The sequence below is a fragment of the Labrus mixtus genome, chromosome 16 (genome assembly GCF_963584025.1).
Source record: "Labrus mixtus chromosome 16, fLabMix1.1, whole genome shotgun sequence".
Taxonomy (NCBI): domain Eukaryota; kingdom Metazoa; phylum Chordata; class Actinopteri; order Labriformes; family Labridae; genus Labrus; species Labrus mixtus.
In genome coordinates, this window is record NC_083627.1 from 21584734 (window position 1) to 21606937 (window position 22204).

The following is a 22204-nucleotide window of genomic DNA, read 5'->3' on the forward strand; positions in this document are numbered from 1 at the left end:
AAAGGTAAATGATAGGCTAGATTATATGCTGGGTTGTGCTGCAGTGTTCTTTTACAGGCTACATCCCTCTGTGGGAGGTCTTTATATTTCAAAACAAAATACATATTAAGGTAAAATGTGTGATATTAATTTGGCCTGTGTGTTTCTGACTTTATTCTCAAAATTCTGACTTTAATCTCAGAATTCTGACTTTAAATTCTGACTTTAATCTCAGAATTCTGACTTTAAATTCTGACTTTATTCTCAGAATTCTGACTTTAAATTCTGACTTTAATCTCAGAATTCTGACTTTAAATTCTGACTTTAATCTCAGAATTCTGACTTTAAATTCTGACTTTAATCTCAGAATTCTGACTTTAAATTCTGACTTTATTCTCAGAATTCTGACTTTAAATTCTGACTTTAATCTCAGAATTCTGACTTTAAATTCTGACTTTAATCTCAGAATTCTGACTTTAAATTCTGACTTTAATCTCAGAATTCTGACTTTAAATTCTGACTTTATTCTCAGAATTCTGAGATTAAAGTCAGAATTTAAAGTCAGAATTCTGAGAATAAAGTCAGAATTTTAAAAAAAAATCAGAACCAAACATTTTTTTTTCAGTGGCCCTAATCCTCTTCCGTACCATCAGATAACAATTCATCTGGATTTAATCTAGAACAATATTGAAATCCCACACTGACTTCTATTTCCTGTCTGATTTATGATTCAGTGAATTCCATGAGGTGCGGGCGTGTTGAAGACCTGCAGGGTTCATTTTTATCACCTGGACAGACAGACAGACAGACACTCAGTGCAGAGCAGACACAGAGAGAAAGGGAGAGGGCTCAGGTGTCTCCTCGCTGCGGATTTGTTGGAGTATAGTTTTAGTAAGCTACCTCACAGATTGTTTTCCGAGGAGAAGGAGTTTAAAGTTTGAACACACACGGTGAAACTTTAAACCGCTGACATTTCTGTTCTCATGTGCCGGAACAACTCTGAAAACTTTGTGTGAAAAGATGAGCGGCGACGTGACGCGGACTGTGGAGAAAGGAGAGCAGGACGACCAGGTGAGTGAGGAATACACAGACTACATACCCTACTGCACTTTTTAATGCAAAGACTCAAAAGTCCAATTCCGCTTCGGCAAGTCAATGTAAATGTGTCAGTGGTAGGTTATTCTTCTTCTGGGGATTAAATCTCACTTGGTGGTTCTTGTGGTACCACTGAACGAACTCTGTTACAATAGTGTTTCACTACATTAATTAAAACAACGTAAGTTAGCAGTTCACATTAGCTCAGTATTTTGAACATTTCACAGGATTTCTGATCCCAACATGGCCATGTCTAATTTCTGACTTCTGGGTCTGGGATTCAGATCATCTCAAATTTCGTGTTTTACAGAACAATATATTTTTCTAGACATCAATTAAAGTTAGTAGGCCTACTTGTTTCAAACAATGAACAACAATAAGGAATAATGAAAGGAAAACAAATGCAGAGTTTTGAGTCAGAATACTGGGTTAAAAAAAAAAAAAGACAACTTGAATAGAAACTGTTGGTAGGCCTATTTGAAATATGATTATGTGACATTGTAGTCAAAAATTCGCTTAGCCTGTATCAAAATGTAAGACAACGATGAGGGGAAATAAACAAGCTCTTCACATATGACAGCAAAATTTGTCCTAACAGCAGCGTAGGCTACTTAAAATATGTTGACTAGACATTTCCACCATTATTGTTTCATTGGCAAATCAGACCTTAGTGTTGCATTAAAGTTCCTGAAAGGACCTGTTGGATTGTCTTTGTTTAGTTAACCCCTGTGGACAAATTTGATTGTATCCTGTACATGTGTACGTACGGCATGTTCTCAACCTCTGAACCTTTGAACAATCAAATATATCACTCATCAAAAAACTTTGCCATGGAATATGCAAAAGAATGTTTTTTTTTCTGCCAAATAGCACCTACCCCCTGGCAGCAGTTGTATGCATAAACAACTACTATACAGAAATAATCAGTCTTGTGGCTGATGGTGTATTTTGCCTTTGTAGGTCATATAGGGACATCAGTATTAATTTAATGTCAATTTCATAACCAGCTAAAATTCATCATAACTTCCTTAAACACAGAATATATTTTTGCAGATGCATCACAACACACTCCTGCATGTGTTTGAACTCATGTGTTGTCCCGAAGCAGATTTAATGTGCGTGTTGATCAGAGCACATAGCCAACATTATCTCTTAACCAAATGTTTGGTAGGAGCCTGGGGCTGCAGTATGTCAGTCTGATGGTATGAAATGTAGGCCATGGCTGATGTCCCCGTATGGCCTACATTTCAAAAACATATTCTGTGTTTAAGGAAGTTATGATGAATTTTAGCTGGTTATGAAATTGACATTAAATTAATACTGATGTCCCTATATGACCTACAAAGGCAAAATACACCATCAGCCACAAGACTGTAATCAAAGATATATGATTCATATGGGAAATTTGAATATTGAACACACCATGCTAAAAGGGATTAAAAAGATTCTAAAAAAAATTGTCAAATTGCGGGTGTGACTGGTGGATTGCATAAATTGAATTCCACTTGTGTGTTTGTCATTGACTTTCCCCCAGAGTTCTGTGTGTCACTGTGTACATTGCACTTTCCCTTGAATTTCAACCTGATTATCGAGTGTTCATTGTAAACACAGAATGAAAAGCAGGGTGGTTGCCCTTAAACAGTGTACTGTAGCAGCGCACACATCTGCCACTTGAAAAAGAACAGATGGATATGTTGGAACAAGTGGAGTCCTGATGCTTAACAACAAACGCCATGAAAAGTCAGTTCAGTTATTCTACCCTCAAGCCATGTTTTGATTATTCCAAAACTAATTGCAGCGTTTTAAGTCCTAGAACTTTCTGAGTTGATTTTCTGTGACGGCTTCATTGAGAAAACGTTTGATTGACATTCCTCAATGTACTGAAGAAGTTCCAGAGGATCATTAAAAAGTGCTCAAACTTGTTGGGTTGGGTAGTTAAATAGAAGTTACCTCTTTTCTCTTGCAGTCAAAATGTTTTTCTTTTGAAGTACTTTTTATCCAAATGTAACATGTCATCCAGTTTGTGTGAAACCTGCTCTGTCACCATCACAGTTTGGTGCTGTGATGTCATTACATGCTCGTAGTCTTAGTAGATAGAGACCAAAGTTCATTGACTATTCACCAAAGAGGCTCGATTAAGACTTTGGCAAATGAAAGGTCAACATTGCATCATGTTTTTAGCCAGGGTTAAAGGAAGTCATTGGCATTATCCAGTGAGATGAGAAGGCGTTATGTCCTGTCAGGACGGCCGATGTGCGTCAACATGATGGCCTGAATGAACAGATCATCTGTTGTGTTTGAAGAGGAGTAATAAAGTCATGCCTAGACTCAAATTCTGCAAATGAAGTTTTGGCAGCTGCCGGCTGCTTTGATCATTTGAAACGGTGATTAAAGAAAAAGAATAAATGATTAGAGGAGTCGTGTCAGGACAGTTTGGAGGTTGAATTAGCTTTTCTGTTCTGGACTGTTAAAGTGAAGAAAGTCTCTGTTCAAATGGACATGATCAGATTAATACTTTGAATTCTGCTTCTGTTTCACAGTATTGACTCTCTTGGAGTTAGCTGGCTGTTCTTTTGGTAATCTTCTCTTCTTTTATGAACAACATAACAACACGTTAACATAACGTGTTTTTTTTTTTTTAACCTCTCTTGTAACTCTCTTTTGAAACTAATGTCCTCTGCCTCAAGTGCGTTCAGAAGTGTAATTGTCTTCTGTCTGAACTTGACAAACGATATGTAGGTCAGTTGTGTTCATGAGAACAAGAAGAGCAAACATTGTCCAGGCAGGTATATCATTAAGAAAGCTTAGCTGGATGGTTGTGTGTTTTTTTGGCAGATCTACAGTATACTTACATGGTTACAAAGAGAGATCCACTCCTAGCCTTTGTTTGTCAGATACATTCTTCAACGTCATGTTAGCTCTGCTGACGTGTCAACAAGAGGATAATTATATATAAATATATACAGGTATAAGAAGTATAAATAACAGGATGTTTAGTATACACACCTGCATTAAATTGGAAATCTTCAGTTTGTTTAAGAGATTATATTGGGGGGGGGGGGGGTCTACATATGAAAAAGCAGGTCAGAGGACACTTTTAAGACAGTAAATGAGTAAATGAAGACACCTCCATAGTGCAGCACTGTAGCTCTGTTAATAATAATATATAAGCTACATGATGTGTATGGTATTTAGGTCTGTGACGACAATGGGAAAGAGACAAAGTATAATAAATTCTATTTTGCCAAATAAAAACTTCCTTGAAGTACAATGTTCACATTTCAGTTTTTTATAAGTTAACATGTCAAACATTCGATCTTTACAACTACCAAAGTGTCAGTGAAAGGTTTTGCTTTGTTTGTTACTTATTGTCGTCAGATTGTCCGACAACAAGCATTTGAAGGTGAGGTCTGAGGTGTGACTTAAAAGCAATTTTCCTCACGTTTTTGACTTGGACCAAACAAGTCTGCAACCAATAACAAAAACTTTAATCAATGAATCTGCCATTTATCTTCTTTTTCAGTTAATTTATTATCTGGTCCATAAAATGTTTGTCATTTGTTCAACGAAAAAAAAAAAACCTTCCAAAAGCCCAAAAATGATGTGTTCAGTTTTCTTGTTTTCTGACCCGTGTCCACCTAGAGTTTTTGCGAGCAGAAAAGCCCGTCTCTATGACAACGGTCGCTGTATGACCGACACGGCTCTGTTACTTTTTACTGTATGTTTTTGTATTTGACATAATTTTTTACCAGGTCAGACACGGAGAGAAAGAGGATGTGTCGGCAGGTGACATCAACAGCTCCTTTCTGAAAAGTTGAACAACTTTAAACTTGACAATCAGAGCGACCGCACAAAAAAGGCAGAGCGCTCAGAAGGCGGCCGCTTTCTGCTGCGAACGCTCTCTCCTCATTGAAAACAATCGAATAGAGACTCAGAAAAAAACGCTGGGTGGACACGGGGCCTAAGAAATCTCTGATGTACACACATAAAAAGCTTCTAAAATGTTAGGAATGGCAGTTCACATTAGCTGAGTATTTTGAACATTTCACAGGATTTTTGAGCACGTTAAGTTTCCAACATGGCCATGTCTAATTTCTGACTTCTGGTCTGGGATTCAGATCATCTCAAATGTAGTGTTTTACAGAACAATATATTTTTCTAGACAGAAATTAAAGTTATTAGGCTTACCTTGTTTCAAATGTATTCCTACAACAAATTCATCCTTTATCAAAATACATGTTAAATAGTTTCTATCAATGTTTATTGTGGCTCCAAACAAAGAATCATTAACCAGAAATACAAAACAAAGCATGAACTTAAACAGCAATGACAAACATAAAGAGTTATTGACTGTTAAAATAAAACACATACCAGGGACAGAAGTGGAACCTATAAAGGTAAACCCTTTCAGTTTGAGATAGACAAAGACACAATAACATGAGCATATTTGGAGCGTGGCATGTGTGTTGTGTTTGTACAGTTTTGTTTACACTGTACACACGCATGGGCCAGAAAGAGACTGTTATATAAAGACACTTCATTAATCATCGGTTATATAACTCACCAAACATTCCTCACCATGCTGCTACCTACAACTGTCACCAAGTGCCACATACACAAAGCCTTCTTCATTCCAGTTGTTTCTGGTATTCACTCATTTGTTTATATACGTTTTTTATAAAAGTTAATACTTCACTAAGTCACTCATCTACGACTAAAGATTTCTGAATAAATACACACATCTTTTTTTCTTCTTTCCGGGAATTCAAATGAAAAAGGGGAAACATTTGTAAGTGAGTCAACCAACAAAGTGTTGTACAGTTTGGATTCACCATACAGACCCTGTTTGTGCAGGACTACGTAGACCAGTCATCAACCATCTGAGTCAGGGCAGTGGCTGTAGACTACTTTTCTCTGTATGCCTGCTGAAAATGTGTTATTAAATTATTATTTGAAAAAGAAACCTGAATTTGTTCATGACATGACAATTCTTTCCATTATCTTACCCAGAATTGGTAATAAACTTATTGGTCGACTATTGGAACCAGATAACGACTTTCTTTTTTTTTAGGTATTGGAACAATTTTTGACATTTTCCAAGATTGCAAACATACATTTTCATTTTAACACTTGTTTGTAATGTGTGCCACCATAGGAGCAATTATTGAAGCTATAGGTTTTAGCAGCTTGCTGTCAAGATAGTCAACCCCTGGTGGTTTATTTTTACAATTCATAAGAAGTAATTCCACTTTAGCAGCACTGATATTCTTCAATTCAAAGCTGCATGTTTTACTTTCCATTATCTTATTTATTCATTTGTTTGATAGGTCAGTGTTCTGTGGCTGTGCTGTATTTTTAACTTTGTCTATCTTGGTTATGAAATAATCATTTTAATGCTTTGCTATGTCTTTGTGCAGGACTACAGTACATATGAGATAACCAGAGAAATGTTCTTTCCGTTGTGTATTTGGTGTTGCGGTCCTGCGGGGGGGGGGGGGGGGGGCTATGTGCCTCCCTGGACTGGCACTGCAGCTCTGTGACTGGAGGAGAAAAGGGTTGGGCAGTCGGTGAAGCCTCACCCAGCCATGTAAGGGCAAGACAGTCGAGGCTTCCCACGCACTTAGTCAGACACACACACACACACACGCAGAGTCTGTCTGGATCACAGCTGCATGAACATCACAGAGAAGAGTCCCGCACAGCTTCTTCTGACCAGGTAGATATCAGAGAGTGATAGATAAGGGCTTTAAATGTTGGTTTATACAGGGTGAAGTGCATGATGGTACTTGTGTGGTTTTGTTTTGTTTTCTGAGTGCTGGGTGTTGTGATTCATTGGGCATGTCTTCATAGTGAACAGATTATATTTGAAACTGAGCGTTAAACTCCAAGGCATAGATTAAACCAGTCCAAAGACAGATTCTTCAGAATTTCTGATATAGAAGTAAACATTTATTTACGTTAGACAAGATCCTAAAACACTATTTTGTCCAATGTGCGTTTGTGAGATTATCCTTTAATATATTTTGATTGACACAGACAACATGAAGGCAAACACTGCCTTCAAATTTGTCAGAAAAAAATGACTTTCAAACTTCCTACAGTAACGTCCCATCAGTTACTTCTTGTACTATATGAGCGGTTGCTTCAGTGACGGTGTGTCTGTTGTGTTGGTAACACATACTGTTGTCTTTAATGAGTAGGTAAGAGTTCATAATTAAGAGGTGTGACGTGTGATGGTTTGCAGTTCGCTGTTGGATGGGACTTTATCAGCAAGTTACAACAGTGTTTTAAATGTGTTATGATGCTTCTTATCATTTAGAGTGTGTAGTCGCGCAGCTTGGTAATAAATCTACACGTGGAGATGGATGGATTTCACACTCTGCTGAGATCTCTGTTGGCACTAGACTGGGAGTTTAGATATTGGTGTTGGTGCAAAAGGTCATATTCTACCTCTGGATGTACATTTATTACTTCTCAGCTGTTGGAGGAATGTAGCACATAGATTAAAGTCATTGTTCTTTATCAGTGATAGACATTCTGTACAGCTGACTACAGCAGTGATATCACCTTCAAACCAGTAAACAAGAGTCACAGAGGAGTTTGAAGATCGGTCACTGGGATTGGATGGTCCCTTGGTGTGTTGAATGTGTTAGAGGACTGACTGCATGAGGATGTTCTTGTTCCTGTTGAGTGAAGTCATTTCCAAACACGTACACATGATACACATTGATCAGAATTGTAACCAGTAGCCGATATGGGTTATGTGATACGCAGTGTTGGAGCTCTCTTTTGTACCTGAGCTATTATGTCCTCTACCTCATTATATCATTCAGGCGTTTTCTGACTGGCTGTGGTTCAGAGTGGTTCTGTACTTTGAGCTGAACACTTTCTTTTATAGCAGGTATACTTGACTCAGTTTTAAGTCCCTTTGTTTTTTGGGGGGAATAAATCAATTAAATAAATGAATTGGTAAAGTTTGATACAAGATGTAATTTTTGAAGTCAGTTTCTAAGTAAGGTGTTAAGTAGTCTCTTCTCCCTGCTTCTCTTTGTCTGACTATGGGCTGGAAAAAATAAGAGATTTGGATTTTAGGGATTTCACATTGACATTTTTTCCCCATTAAAAAGATAAAGCCATTTACTTTACAAACAAAGTTATTGTTAAAAAGATAGCATTGCAGCCTTATTGTCTGCTATTGATTTGTCTATTGTATTGAACTTTGAATTCCTTTATTGTGGTCACATTCAACACACCCCACAAGAATGCCTGACACACAGTCATCAAGAAAAACAATGTATGATTGCTGCCATGTGTTTACACTCAGTATGCAGACATTCAACTTATCAAATAGACCAGCAAACATGGACCATGTGTTCACATCAATCGCATTTGGCCAATCAGATGAAGCCCTAGCTGGGCGTCAGCTACCCTGAAATACCTGTCTGCCAGGTAAGCTAGCAGAATGAGTTATTTATAACAAATCAAATCCTCCTCGCAACATTGAAAAAGGTTAACAAAGATGGTGGAGTTGTAGTTAGAGATACAGATACTGTTTAAAGAAGCTGTATCTCTCCTCTGTCCTCCTAATCCATTACCTGATGTGACTAAAGCAAATCACACAAGATTGGAAAGAGACTCTCCCCTTTGGTTTATCTAATGACGCTAAGCTAAAGAGCTAACCTGCGAAAAGATTTAAACTGAGCCGGTGGACTGCTTTCTTTAACATTTTACATTTCATGGCTTTTCAAGTAGAAAGCTTGCCGTGATTGTTCAGTGTCTTCTAAGAAATGTGGAGTATTCAATCCTAGTTTTGTCTATGATCTTATCAAGCTCATGAGAATTTGATTCATGTCGCTCCAAACCTCTGAGGGAGCATCGGTCACGTGATGGAAAAACAACAGCTAAACACTGAACGATCTCTAAGGCATTCTGATTTCTTCATTAAATGATTTCATGGGTAACATGGTACCCATCTCATTTAAGAGATATTGAAAACTCTTGGATACCACTTCACCTTACAGGTGTTGTTTTGCTCTATAAATTTGCTGTCACTATTCCTGGAAATTTCACAGAAATGGAAATGAACGTTCCCCGAGCTGCAGGGGCGAAGCCTTGTGGAGCGTCACTGAGATGTTTCCCTGTCTGTGCCTCAACGCTGGAGGCAGATAGTTGTCACACTGTAAATGCACCGGGCAGATAAAAGGGCTCATCCACATTATTTATGTCAGAAGTTCCAGTTTGCACACGCCTGTGCAGCAGAGAAAACATGCAAAGAAAAAAACAAATATGCTGTTTTACCTTGAGATATGTCCTGATGTCCCTTCAGATTTCAATTGTCTTTCCAGTAGCTGAAGAAGATGTTAATTATAACAATTGGTCAGAGTCACAACAAAAACCTGAAGACAGCATTATGACATCAATTCATCATTCAAGTTTCCAACCCCGGCATGAGATCAGAGGCCACTGTGTGTGTGTTGGTATAAAGTGCACATCGACTGCACTGACATAATATGATCTACCAAGGGCGACATTATAGGCAGCCGTTACCTTTTTGGTTTGTGTATTTTGACCCAAAAAGTGCATCTGCAACATTTCCACACATAAAATGAATAACGTGGATAAACCAAGAGGGAGCTTTTTCAGGCATCTAGTACATAACATGAAAATGTTCAATTTGGCTTTGGCACTGTTAAGTTTTTTTATTTGAGGACACAGAGTACCAAAGCATATCTGTAATCAACTTAGAATTGAAATGATCAAAAGAAAGCAGCTAACTTTTTTCTTGTTGTGTTCTGTTTGTTTTGAGAGCCTGAACCTGTAAACGTGTCCGTGGAGTCTTTCATAGGCACGCAGCAGAATAACGTGTGGTGATGTGCAGAACATGTGTTTCTGTGTACAGTAAACGCCTCGCAGGGTGTGTCTTTCTCACGATCCAATTCTCTAGAAGAAGAAAGCCCTCAAGCCGATTTCTCCCTCAGATCACAGAGGGGGAAATCTCAGCCCGCCTGTCACTGCCTCGGCTCTGATGGTTTTTCAGATGCTGCAATTACACACACAAAGAAAACTGCCACCCGCGCTAAACCACCAAATCTGTGTTTGACTTGCGTGACATGCCGGGTTGCCCTCCCTTTTTTTTTTTCTTTCTTAAGCCATACATTACTGACCTGTATATGTGTCGACATGATTCACGGCAGGCATGTTCACACACACACTCTGAAGTCATTAACTGTTTCCACCCTGTAATACGCAAATCTGCTCTGTGTGTGTCACAGTGGCACAAACACACACTCTCAAACAGAACAGAGTGTATTATGTAACATGTGTTTGTCTCAGTTTCTTTGACCTTTTTATATGAATAGATAAAAACAGAACAGAACTGTGACTACATGACGCACACACACCACACATTACAATCTGCACATTGCACTTTGACACCCTGGACACTTTACACTGTTTACATTATTCTATATTTTCTCTATTCAAATATTACTTTTTTTAATTTTACATTATATTTCTATCTTTCTATTTTATGTGTATTAGTAATTTGAGTGTTTATTGCATGGCCTTGTGGAACAGTCTTTCCATTTCACTGCACATCTGTATGAGCATGTGACAAATACAAATCTTGAATCTAGAGGACATAACAATGCACTGTAAAAGATATATATTTTCACAGGCTTATAAAACTGACATTAACAATATATTATGTATCAACACACACACACAAAGAAACATAGATTTTCACCATGTGGTAGTTGACTTTAAAGCTTTTAGCTCAGTGTCGAGCCTATAGAACAGCTGATTCTGCTACATTAGAAGACATGCTTTTTTTGTTAAACAGAGATGATGACACTTAATAACCCTTTGCTCATGTTTCATTATGTGTCACTGGTAGCAGGTACCAGGCTCCACGTTGTCGAGGAAATTATGAAGACTTGACTTCACACATTAAGACTCAGTTGACTCAGATGGCTTACGTTGATGAAAGTTTAAACATAAGAAGAATACTCATGAGGAGACATGATTCAACATCACACTTCTGTACTCGTGTCTTGCTCAATCACATCTGCAGAACTTTTCGAAAGGCATCGCATGTATCCAAAAAGACATTATCATTATCAGGGTGACATTGACCCACCTAGACTAAACTGTGACGTCTATAACACTGGAGCAGACAACAAGTCTACCAAACATCCTTACAGACATCAGGAAGAACAGTTGACACTCTCTAAGCTGTACTTGGAAGTAGAAGTGCAGCTGAGTGCAGCCTCTGCGGTATATGTGAAGTGCTGTAGATTGTCACATAGATCTGAGATATTCATCTGCACTTCCAGACCACTTTCTAATGACTGGAATCACGATGTGTCCTGATGACTGCTCTGAAGTGGTATTACTTGGAAGTCAGGTTCAGTGAAGAGAATTTTCTCAGGAAAGAAGAAAGAAGGGTTGAATTAATAAAGTTTTCCAGTCGGAGCTATCGGGTCCCAAAATGAGAATAATAATCTAAACTTATTATTGTGGTTGGGAAGCTTTATAAAGTATTTAATAATTGTCTTGCTTTAATCTAAAGGTGACATGTTACCTTAATACCTTGTTGTGGCACTGATTCACGGGTCGTTATTTCAGCATTGTTGTCATACTTGGCGCTAACAACAGAGTGTGGAATTCAGGGAAGGTGTCATCGCCTCTTTATCATTCCTGCTCTGTAACCACAGGTGTCATTCTGACAGGGAGCTATTAAAGGTGTGTGAAGAAGTGGCTTTGGTAAGTGTAAAGCTCATAACTCAATGTTCTGTGTGAGGGTTTGTGCACTTTACTCTGGGGACATTCAAACACGCACGTACTGTATGTCTCAAAGGCTGTGAGTGTTTAATTCAGGTGAAAAGAATGAAAAAGATCAGATTTTTTAAGATACAATTTCCAAACCAAAACTCACAATCTTACAGACTAACCAAAACAAGATGGGGGGAAAATACACCAGATCAAACCATTTTAACTTTTACAAAGTTAACTTCTTCAGATCTATTTCACTCAGATGCAATTGAAATAAACAAACACACACATCATGAGACTAAGAAGATTATTGTTTTTTTACTTCAGAATTTTCAAAGAAGCATGAACACCTGTTTCTCTTACGTTTTATATACCATGTCACAGTCAAACCTACCCCTGAAACTAGTAAAAAAAAATACCTCTCTGACTGCAAAACCAAAAAAACACGTTTTTATGAGCAACAGTTCAGCTCCACCTGTGTCACACCTGTGTGCATCGACTGTAAACTGCAGCACAAAGAAGGAAAAACTAACCATAGTGCACTTTTTTGGGGGCCTCTGATCGCCCTTTTTGTAACTAACTGAATATTAATCAGTACGTTGATACAACACTTTGTTTTATTTATTTATTTTTGTTTTATTTATTTATTTAGAATCACACATTCACAGACATTTGTGGTTAGACAACAGAGTGATTCCTCTTTTCACATTTTTGTAAATTTATACAGAACAAAATAAATCAAAAATGATACAACACTTTGACACATCCTTTTTATTTTTTATTTTTGTATTGCTTTGGCCTTTATCAGATTGGACAGCTGAAGAGAGACAGGAAGTGTTGGGAGTTGAGAGTGGGGGATGACTAGCAGCAAAAGGCTGAGGTGGGATTTGAACCCACGACCACTAGGACCAGGACTATAGCCTTTGTACACGGTGCGTGCGATATAGCCACTAGGCCGCCACTGCCTCAAACTGTCACTCATCCTTTAGCAAGTTTGATGTTTTCACTGAGCTCTGCAGACGAGCTCCTTACATCATCACAGAACTCGTGAATGTTAGGGATTGGATTTCACATGATGTGCCATTTGCACGGCTTGACTTAAAGCCTGATTGTTCTAATTTACTATCTAACTGATGCCCACCCAGTGTCAGTTTAGGGTCACAGATGACGGCTTCCACAGCAGCAGTGCTAATGAAAAAGTCTGAAAGCAACATCCGCCCTGACTAATGGGTTTTTATCAGCTCAGTCTTTATGTCGTTTTTTTTTTGTAGGGTGGAGACACGATGCATGCTACAGTACTGACCATACTGTCACGTACACAAACGAGACTCATAACAACACTGACCCCCCTCTTACATGCTGGGATTAAGCATAGTTGACGTTTGTGATAAGATAAAAATCACATTCTTACATAACTCGCCTGTACCTGGACTTTAATCCTGCACCTGAAATGTGTTTCTTTGTCAGAGAGCCAAATGGTTTGTTGTCTTTGCACATTCAGAGACAAAGCTAAATGATTTGTTTGGAGACGTTCCTCAACATATTTAGACGGGTGTGCCGCTAAAGAGGATTATGTGCTATGTCAGCTTGAGTGTTTTTTGCTTTCGGGAAAGGTTGTGCTTTTTTTGGGGGGTCAAAAGGTTAGCTCAGTTTAAGGGCCAGACTGTTTTAACCTTCAGTCTCTTTTTTTTCTCAAGTTCTAACAAATAAGCTATGTGCCTCTGAAATGGAGTTTAGGTAACTGCAGTGTTAGGTCTTATCGTTTAAAAGAATCCCTCTAAGTGAGAGACGTTGGTTTTAGGTTTTCAGCTGGTTATTCAGTAAAGAGCAGAACATTTTCAGTGGATGATCTTCCAAGCTGCCTGTGGATGGAGATCTACAACAGACAGACAATGACATGTACTGCATTATGATGTGAGCTAATATAATGTGAAACTATTAGAATCAACATGAAGCAGCAGGGGACTTCCTGTGAGGCGTGCTGTCATTATCATGATATCAGGAAAAACCAAAGTGTAACTGAGCAATAACCCATAAATCACAGCTCATCATACACCAACAGAATGTCATAAAGAAATCAGAAGATAAGAAAGAACAGTAAAAGAACTTATGAAACATAGTGGAAGAGAATTCACTAGACTACAGACGGGAACACAATGCAGAAAACAACAAAAGAAAGACATTGAATTCAGTCAAATGATCGGATACAGAATAGAATTTAAATTTAATCGGCTGTTTTAGCTGGATCAAGACCACAACTACCTTCTTTTTAAATGAGATATACCAACATGTCAAACATAAAACGGTCGTCTGTATTCTGCATAAATGTCCAGTCTGAGTATGTTAACCAAACTGCTCTCTGGAGACACTCTGATTCGTTTTATTGAGGTTGCCAAAGCAAACATGAAAAATTCAAAAATCCCATGTCTCTGTTTTTGTTGCTGAGGCAACAACTTCATCTTTTAGTGTTGATGTTTTTGTCCCCTTTTGTCCCTCTCTGGACTGGTCTGGTTTCTTTCTTCTTTCAGTGAGTGTAGTAGAGTTGTTTGGTCATGATCACCAGACTCTGCCCGGAGGATTCAGAGTGGAAACGTCTCCTCTGCGGTGGTTGCCACGGTTACACTGCGTAACAGTGAGGCATCCACAGAGGAACTTCACTGTGGGGAAGTTTAATGGCTAAAAGTGTAGCCCTCGCTTGTCTTTTGCTCCACCCTCGTTCTCTCTGATGACTTTCATATTGAGCCCTTCTCCTTTACTCTTGGTTGGTTAGTTTTCTCACACTCCCCACTCTGCTCCTTTCACTCAGCTCTTATCCTCTCATCTTTCATTTCAGGACCCATGCAGGCGGCTTAGACTCACTCTGCAAGCTCGAGACCGGTCAGGCTACAACTCAGAGCACTACGACAGAAAGGTAACCAAATAAAAGAGGAAAAGAGTTTACTTTTTTTTTTTTTTTTTCAGTTTACAGGATGATCATTTACTGAACGTGTTGTTTCTGGATATAGGAGAGCAGCATAGCAGTAGTTCTGCCACATAAACAAGAGGAGCAGGAAAAAACACTTGAACGCATCATTCCCACTGAAGAAAAAGTTGAAGTTGAAATCATCAAGGTATGTGAGCTTGTTTTCGCTCTAGTTGTGTTTGTTAATACATTTTAGTTTAGTTTTCGTTTTAGTTTCATACATCTTAGTTTTTGCTTTGTTTTTTGTTGTTTCCTGTCAAAGCATCTTTGAGTATTTAGAAAAGCGCTATATTAATCTAATTTATTATTATTATTATTATTATTATTTGTTTTAAAGAGTCAAGTCCAGCCTTCGTGTCTATCTGAGGAATATGTCTGCTTATGTGTGTGTCGCCTCACACACACACTCATTAAACGCTGTGTTACCCAGGTTTACCTGGAAGCCCGTCCAGAGACAGCAGAGAGCGTCAGGATGCTGACAGACGAGGTGTCGCAGATTCAGGAGGTCGGTGTTTTTAAAAAGACGACGAGTCAACGTTCAGATGCTAGTGGAGAACATTGGAGTGTGTTTCTCTGTAACACACACTTATTTAAAAACATGTGATGTGCTTTTGTTGATAGGTGAGGTACTGTCTGAAGACTCTGAGGGAGCAGATGGCAGCCAGGCAGAACAGTAACAACAACAAGGTACACACCCTCTCCATCAGGATGAACACCTTCTCTCTGACTTTAACTGAAACACACAAACCAAATGAAATCAGCAGAAACCTTCTTGACGTCAGTATTTGATGACATTGATTCCAGTTGTAATGTTTTTATTTAGCGTTTTCCATATTGTTCAAGATACTGATGTCACACCCAGTGTTAGCATTTAATTTCTTACTCTCTTGGTCATCAGTTTTTTTGTGTGCTGTAACTCGGCTGTGTTTAGTGAGCAGCTGTGATTCATAAACACTTTATTTAAATGAATGAATTAAGGTTCCTGTGAGGAGTGTTTGGTTGGTAATGAAACAGTCTGAAATGGAAACTGCTAACTCTTTATGAACTACAAAAGCAAAACAAGACCACCAGAGAAAAGGCTGCCTATATCTATGTAGTAAATGTGATTATGACGTCACTGCTGTGGTGGGGTAGGTGTCAGCTTGGGCATTTAACAGCATGCAGCAGAAAAAGCCTTTTTTCCACTCTAAAGATTCAAAGTGATATTCAATATATCACTTGTATTTTCTTATATTGTCTAATATTTTCAATATTAGACATTGAAAATACAAAAACAGATTATAATTATATAAAAAGCAGTATAAATATACAAATACAATACATACAAATGTAAAGGGAAAAGATCAGAAAAGATACAAATTGTTCGCAGAGGTTGCCAAAATCAGCACAACCTTAAAGTTCCTCACAGGAGTTTTTATGTAACACTTTTGGAAGGTTTTTAGATTAGATCAAAATGAGAGACATGCAAACCTTGTTATAGTTCAACAACTTATTGGGTTAAGGAGACATTGATTACATTTCTTGTGGCATTAAATTTAATTCATCTCAATCTTGTCCTTTTCTATTCAAAATTGAAGAAAAGTAGTTGGTGCAGATGTTCTCTGTGTCTGTGGGCCACAGCGGGGGTATCTGCAAAGTCTCCTGGTTTTCTGCCACCAGCACCTTTTATTTCATTTCACTTCAGGATATTTCTAGTCCCGCCTTTGCTTGTATTGCAATGCAAAAAGTAAAAAAGCACTTCTTTATGTTTTCATGTTCTTAAAGCTGCAGTGCCATTTTAATGAGTGCACAATAAACCACCAGCACCACTAACTAGAAGCTTCTCTTTTCTTCAGTTTCCAGCTAACGGCTTCAACGTGCCCGGAAACCTACCAGTCATCACTAACGGCAACACAATTCTCATTGACTCAGACACCGAGGCAAGTTCATCCCAATTCAGCCTTCTTTTAATGTCTCCAGAAGTATTGTCACTGTCGCTTTTAGGAATCTGAATGTTCCTCTTCTTAATAAAAAAGGAGCCGTGGGGAGTAACAGAAACCGATGTCAGCTGAAGCTAGTTTAAATGAATTCTAATTTGTATTTTAAATGACACCTGGCCCTCCAGCTGTTTCCAACTTACACTGGCAAACTGCCTTCTGCTGTGAGGAACAGGGTGCCAGGCTCCCTGAAGCTGATGACAAAGCTTAGCGCACACACACACACACACACACACACACACACACACACACACACAGTATCATATTTCCAGTGCATTATACTAGACTCTGCACCAAACCTCATCTCCTGTAACACAACACCCAGAGAAGTAGTGTGAGAGCAGAGAGGGTATGTGTGTGTGTGTGTGTGTGTGTATGTGTGTGTGTGTGTGTGTGTGTGTGTGTGTGTGTGTGTGTGTGTGTGTGTGTTTTGTGGCTCTCTATACACACTGACCTGTGTACATGTATGTGGCATATAGGTGAGCTATACGTGTCAGATTGTACAGCAGTTGTTTGTTCAAAGGCGTCGGGTCTCATTTGTACCTGCTGTTATTTGTCTGTTGAATTCTAATTCCTTGCTCATTGCACGCTGCACTTTATCATTTTTATCATTTTTATGGTGATGCTGGAGCATCTCTGCTGGGCTTCATGTTTCATGTTGTATGTACCTATGCACTTGAGGTTTGGATGATTTATTAGTGTTGTTTATGTATTTGTATGTCTCCAGCTGCAAACAAATTTCCCTGTGGGGACAATAAAGATACCTTTGACCTTAGACCTTTGAAAGGGCATTGTTGGTCCGGTAAAAGTATTTATCTTACCTAAAGGACAGCCCAGAGATGAAAGATAATCTGTGCACAGTTTCACAAAATGTCCAGCTTCTCTCCTCTCTGTCTGTGTTACCTCAGGCTTCACTAAACTGCGTAGCTAACGTCCTGTCAGCAGCCTCTCTGATGTGTTCTGTTAGCTCCCGCCGTGACCTCAGGTTCAAGTGTTCTGCCAGATTAGGCCTAATTGAGCGTGTCACCTTGTGTCTGCACTTCACTCTCAGGTCGAGGATAATCAGGAGGAGAGCGTGAGGCTTAGGGAGGCAACCCGCCGTCTGTACACGCAGCTGAAGGAGATGGAGAACAGGCACCAGGAGGAGAAGGCGGCGCTGCAGGTAGAGATGTGAAACATGACACTGTAGCTCCTGTCTGTAGCTCTGACTCACTCCTTCCTCTAATGATCCTCGTTACCGCTCAGCGCTGTGGCTCTCTTCCCCTCACACTGGGTTCGTTCAGCTGCAGGTCATGTAGGGACACCGCACACAGACTTACTTTGTATCATCGCCTGATCCCTTTGTACTCTGCTGCTACTGCTCTCACCTCTTGATTGGGTTAGAGAGGCACAAACACAATCACTGATCATTGACACAAATATAGAACCATTTACTGAGTTTAAACCTGAACCTGTCTTCATTTTATTAAATTCAAAGTGAACAGCCATAATAGATTTAGTCTTTCAGACAACAACAACAACAAACACAGCCATCATTACATAACAACACCAGCACATGATCTCTTACGTTCCCTACTCACTTGAAGGAGTTTTTTTTTTTTTCAGATTAGTTTTTTGGCTTTCTGTGCCTTTATTCGAGAGATAGGATAGTGGATAGAGTCGGAAAGCAGGGAGAGAGAGAGAGAGTGGGGAATGACATGCAGGAAGGGAGCCACAGGTCGGATTCGCGTTGAGGACTACAGCCTCCGTACATGGGACACGCGCACTAACCACTGCACCACCAGCACCTCCACTTGAAGGAGTGACGCTGCTCAGGAAATCTAAATGCATAACGACGGAGGGGAAAGATGAATCTCTCTAAAAAGATAACCTTACTCCCAACATATGGAATACGGCTTTAAAAAACTCTCATGTGATTGTTGTGCTAGTTTAGCTCAGTTGGTAGAACAGGAAAGTACCAAACGCAACATTCCTCGTCGCACTGGTCGGAAGGATTAACTCCCGGTTCTGTCTCTACTTGTTGCATGTCATCCCTCACTCTCTGTTCCTGTCACTATTCAGCAGTCAGAGAAGCTGTCCATGTTGTTGTTAATGATGATATATTAACTTTTAATTTAAAGAAAGAAAAACCAGTGCTCTCTGTCTCCGTGCACTGCCTGTCATCACCTGTGTGTCCGACCCTAAAGCTGTGGGGCGCTGGTGGCACAGTGGTCAGCGCGCGCGACCCATGCATGGAAGCTGCAGTCTTCCAAGCGGGCGGCCCAGGCTCAAATCCAGCCTGTGGCTCCCTTCCCGCATGCCACTCCCCACTCTCTCTCTCTCCCCCTGATTCACAACCCTATCCACTGTCCTGTCTCTCCATTAAAAAGCCCAAAAAGCCCCAAAAATAAATCTTTAAAAGAAGCTGATTGTTTACACTTACTGACATTGTTTCCTCCTCTTTAGATCCTTGCTTGTGTTGTTCTTTCTCCCTGATGTATGTCGCTTTGGACAAAAGCGTCTGCTAGACTTGTCAAACTGTAGTAAAAGTTGCTTAATCCTTGAAAGCCCAGCGGTCCACCTACACGAGTGTGTTTTGTCTAATCCGGCCTGTTCTCAGGGCAGTGTGGGCGTCTTCAAAATGCACTCATCTCCCTCAACCTTCTGTTTGTACTGTTGCACCTATTAGAGCATGCCATCAACTTCCAGCAGTGCCCCATGCGTCTTAAACCTGAGCGAGGTCTAATCATCCTAACCCAGACTAGTTCAATAACAAATCCATCCTCTTGTAACAAAGAGACTCCGTTCTTGTTTCCTCACAGGCCGAGTCAGAAGAGTATCGCATCCGTCTGGCCGAGCAGACCGAGCGCCTACAGAAGGCGGACGAGCTGGCGGAGGAGCGGGGGCAGCAGGTGGAGGAGCTGCAGAGGCTGCTGGGAAGCATGGAGATCGAGGGCAACATCCTGAAAGACAAGATGGCCGCCGGGGAGGCAGAGCTGCTGCAGCTTCATGCGGACAGAGAGGGAGGGGAGGAGAAGGAGCAGAGGTACAAAACACGAGTCATGTGGAAACACTGTAATAATATTAACTGCCCTGCAAATAAGGTTAACTTCCTGCACTTTTATGCAACAATAGATCCATTTAGAATTTGAGTTAGATTATTAGATTATCTTCAAAAACTTTCTTCCCAGGGTTTGAAATAAAGTGATTACGGATTATAGTCAAATTACATAACTTGGTAGATAAGTTATGTAATAATAATATAATAAAACTAAATAACCTGTTCATTCAATTCTCTCAGTGATAGGCTGTATACTTTGTGTCTCAGGGACAGTTTGAAATATTTTTCTTGTTTATTTGGTGTACAGATGTGAAGAGCTGGAGAAGAAGGTGGCCATCCTGAAGGAAAAGATTCATCACCTCGACGACATGTTGAAGAGTCAGCAGAGGAAACTCCGCCAGATGATCGAACAGGTATTTAAAAAACACACCGGCAGGGAGTACACACACAAACACAGCATACGAGCCCGTTCATGTGCAGGAAGCCGTTAAGAGGGAAATTAGACTTGGAGGAGGAGGACTGATAAAAGTGTAATTGATTCGAGGGAGTGGAGCCAAGCGGAACATTGTGATGACACACAAGGCTCGCTCGTCGTGAATAAGTGATGCTGCTGAAGGCTTATATGTTTGTTTGTTTTGTTTATGACACAGCTGCAGAACTCCCGAACGGTGATCCAAGAGAGAGATCGAGTCATCAACGATCTGGAGGAGAAGGTGGCTTTCCTGGAAGCTGAGGTGAGAAGCTCAGCCGGGTCGGACCTGATTTGAAATGGAGACAGATTTGTTCTAATATGTTTTATGTTGCATTAAAGTGTGTCGTATCATTATTTCCAAAAGATTCAACTCTTTTTTCCAAAGAACAACCGCAACATTGTTCTACTTCAATTTTTTTTTTTTTTTTACACATTTTTACCCCTTTCTGCCTGCAGAACCGAGAAATGCATGACCACATGGAGTACTTCCTGGCAGGTCAGGACCCTCCCCCCCTCACGTCCTCAGAGAACAAGCCAGAGGTTGTCTACAGGTAAGCAATCACTTATCACTTATCACACCTAACTTTTTCATTTTTTTCCCATTTTCTAATCCTCAATGTGATTTACTAAGGAATGTATTCTGCTAGTGGTGCTGCGGTTTGATTGTAAAGTAAACTTCAGAACTCTAATCTTGTATTTCTTATGTTCCCCCCTCTGTACAGTAGACCACTCACACCGACGACATCGAGCAACAAGGTCCTCCCGTTCATCAAAGTCATTGAGATCATGTCCTGAATGAGCAGTCACCCATAGAAAAGATCGTTGTAAATAGATATGTAACCATCTACCTATACATAAAGCACAGGTCAGCAGTGATTCAAAGAGGCTGATGTTAGCAGACCTCATGGTGACAAAGCACGCTGCTCTTCAGTTTGAGGCTGCTCTGCACGCCTTCACCGACTGTTGCAGTTTCAAACAGAATCTAAAAGTGGAAAGTTAAAAAAGGAATTCAAAGTATCCTAAAAAAAAAGGAAACAAGGAAGGAGCTTAGCAATGCAAAGAAATGTTTTTACCAAACTCCTTATGCGCTTTGTCAGCACTTCTTAAAGATGCAGGACTTCAGTAAAGTTCTCTGTGTCGACACGTTTCCCTCTGCAGGATCAGGAATGAGTAAAGCCTCATGAGTAAATTGTGAAAGTCTCTGTTACACATCCACACAGAAAAAAGAAATGTACCAATAGATGCATCATGTTGTGTGTGTTAATCACTTGTTGGTCGTACAGGCTGCTGCCTGGCGGGGGCCGGGCTCAGGTCACATTCCTCAGTGCTTCACACCACATTGCCAATGGCAGGCAGGACGTCGCTGACTTTGAGATATGATTTATATTTAACTTCAATACATTTCTCTGACATGAGACTGGGTTGAATATTGTAAGAGTGATCATGTGATTTTTATTATTAACATAATGAACTGTTTTATTTTCTCAATAATCCAGGTTTCTTGTAAAGCTAGAGGTTAGTTTGCTGCCAAGTCTTTCCTTAAACATCTTTCTGTTACGTCATGCTTTTTAATAAAACGTTACATATTTAAAAACTCTTCATAAACTGCTAAACTTACTTTTTCACACATCTATTCATTGTTTGTACAGACCTTTATCTTTTTTTCAGTTGTATACTTTATGGATGGCCATAAAACTGTACATGTGTTACATTTGACTGTGAACATTGTAGATAGATGCATTGAAGTTTCTGTTCCCTTTGTAAACATTTCTGACGTCATAATAAAGATGTCTGCTTTATCTGTTGTGCACGTGAAGCCTAAACCTAACTCGTCTTCTCTCCTGTTGCCCTAAATTATCTTGTTCTGCCCCCTAGTGGACAAAATAAAAACACTGAATATGAAGAAG

General features: G+C 39.7%; 1 protein-coding gene across 2 annotated transcripts; it reads left to right on the top strand.

Annotated features, from left to right (window-relative positions):
• The first annotated feature begins 816 nt into the window (after positions 1-816).
• tuft1b (tuftelin 1b) lies at positions 817-22203 on the top strand. 2 transcript variants are annotated; one of them, XM_061058969.1, is made up of 12 exons: positions 817-1050; positions 14681-14758; positions 14853-14957; positions 15240-15314; positions 15431-15496; positions 16645-16728; positions 17837-17947; positions 19587-19810; positions 20133-20238; positions 20476-20559; positions 20754-20848; positions 21020-22203. In XM_061058969.1, the coding sequence occupies exons 1-12, from the start codon at positions 1000-1002 to the stop codon at positions 21090-21092; spliced, it is 1152 nt and encodes a 383-aa protein (XP_060914952.1). In that variant the 5' UTR covers positions 817-999; the 3' UTR covers positions 21093-22203. The 2 variants fall into 2 exon arrangements, with proteins under 2 accessions (XP_060914952.1, XP_060914953.1); XM_061058970.1 differs by lacking the exon at positions 817-1050 and adding an exon at positions 6628-6790.
• The last annotated feature ends 1 nt before the right edge of the window (position 22204 follows it).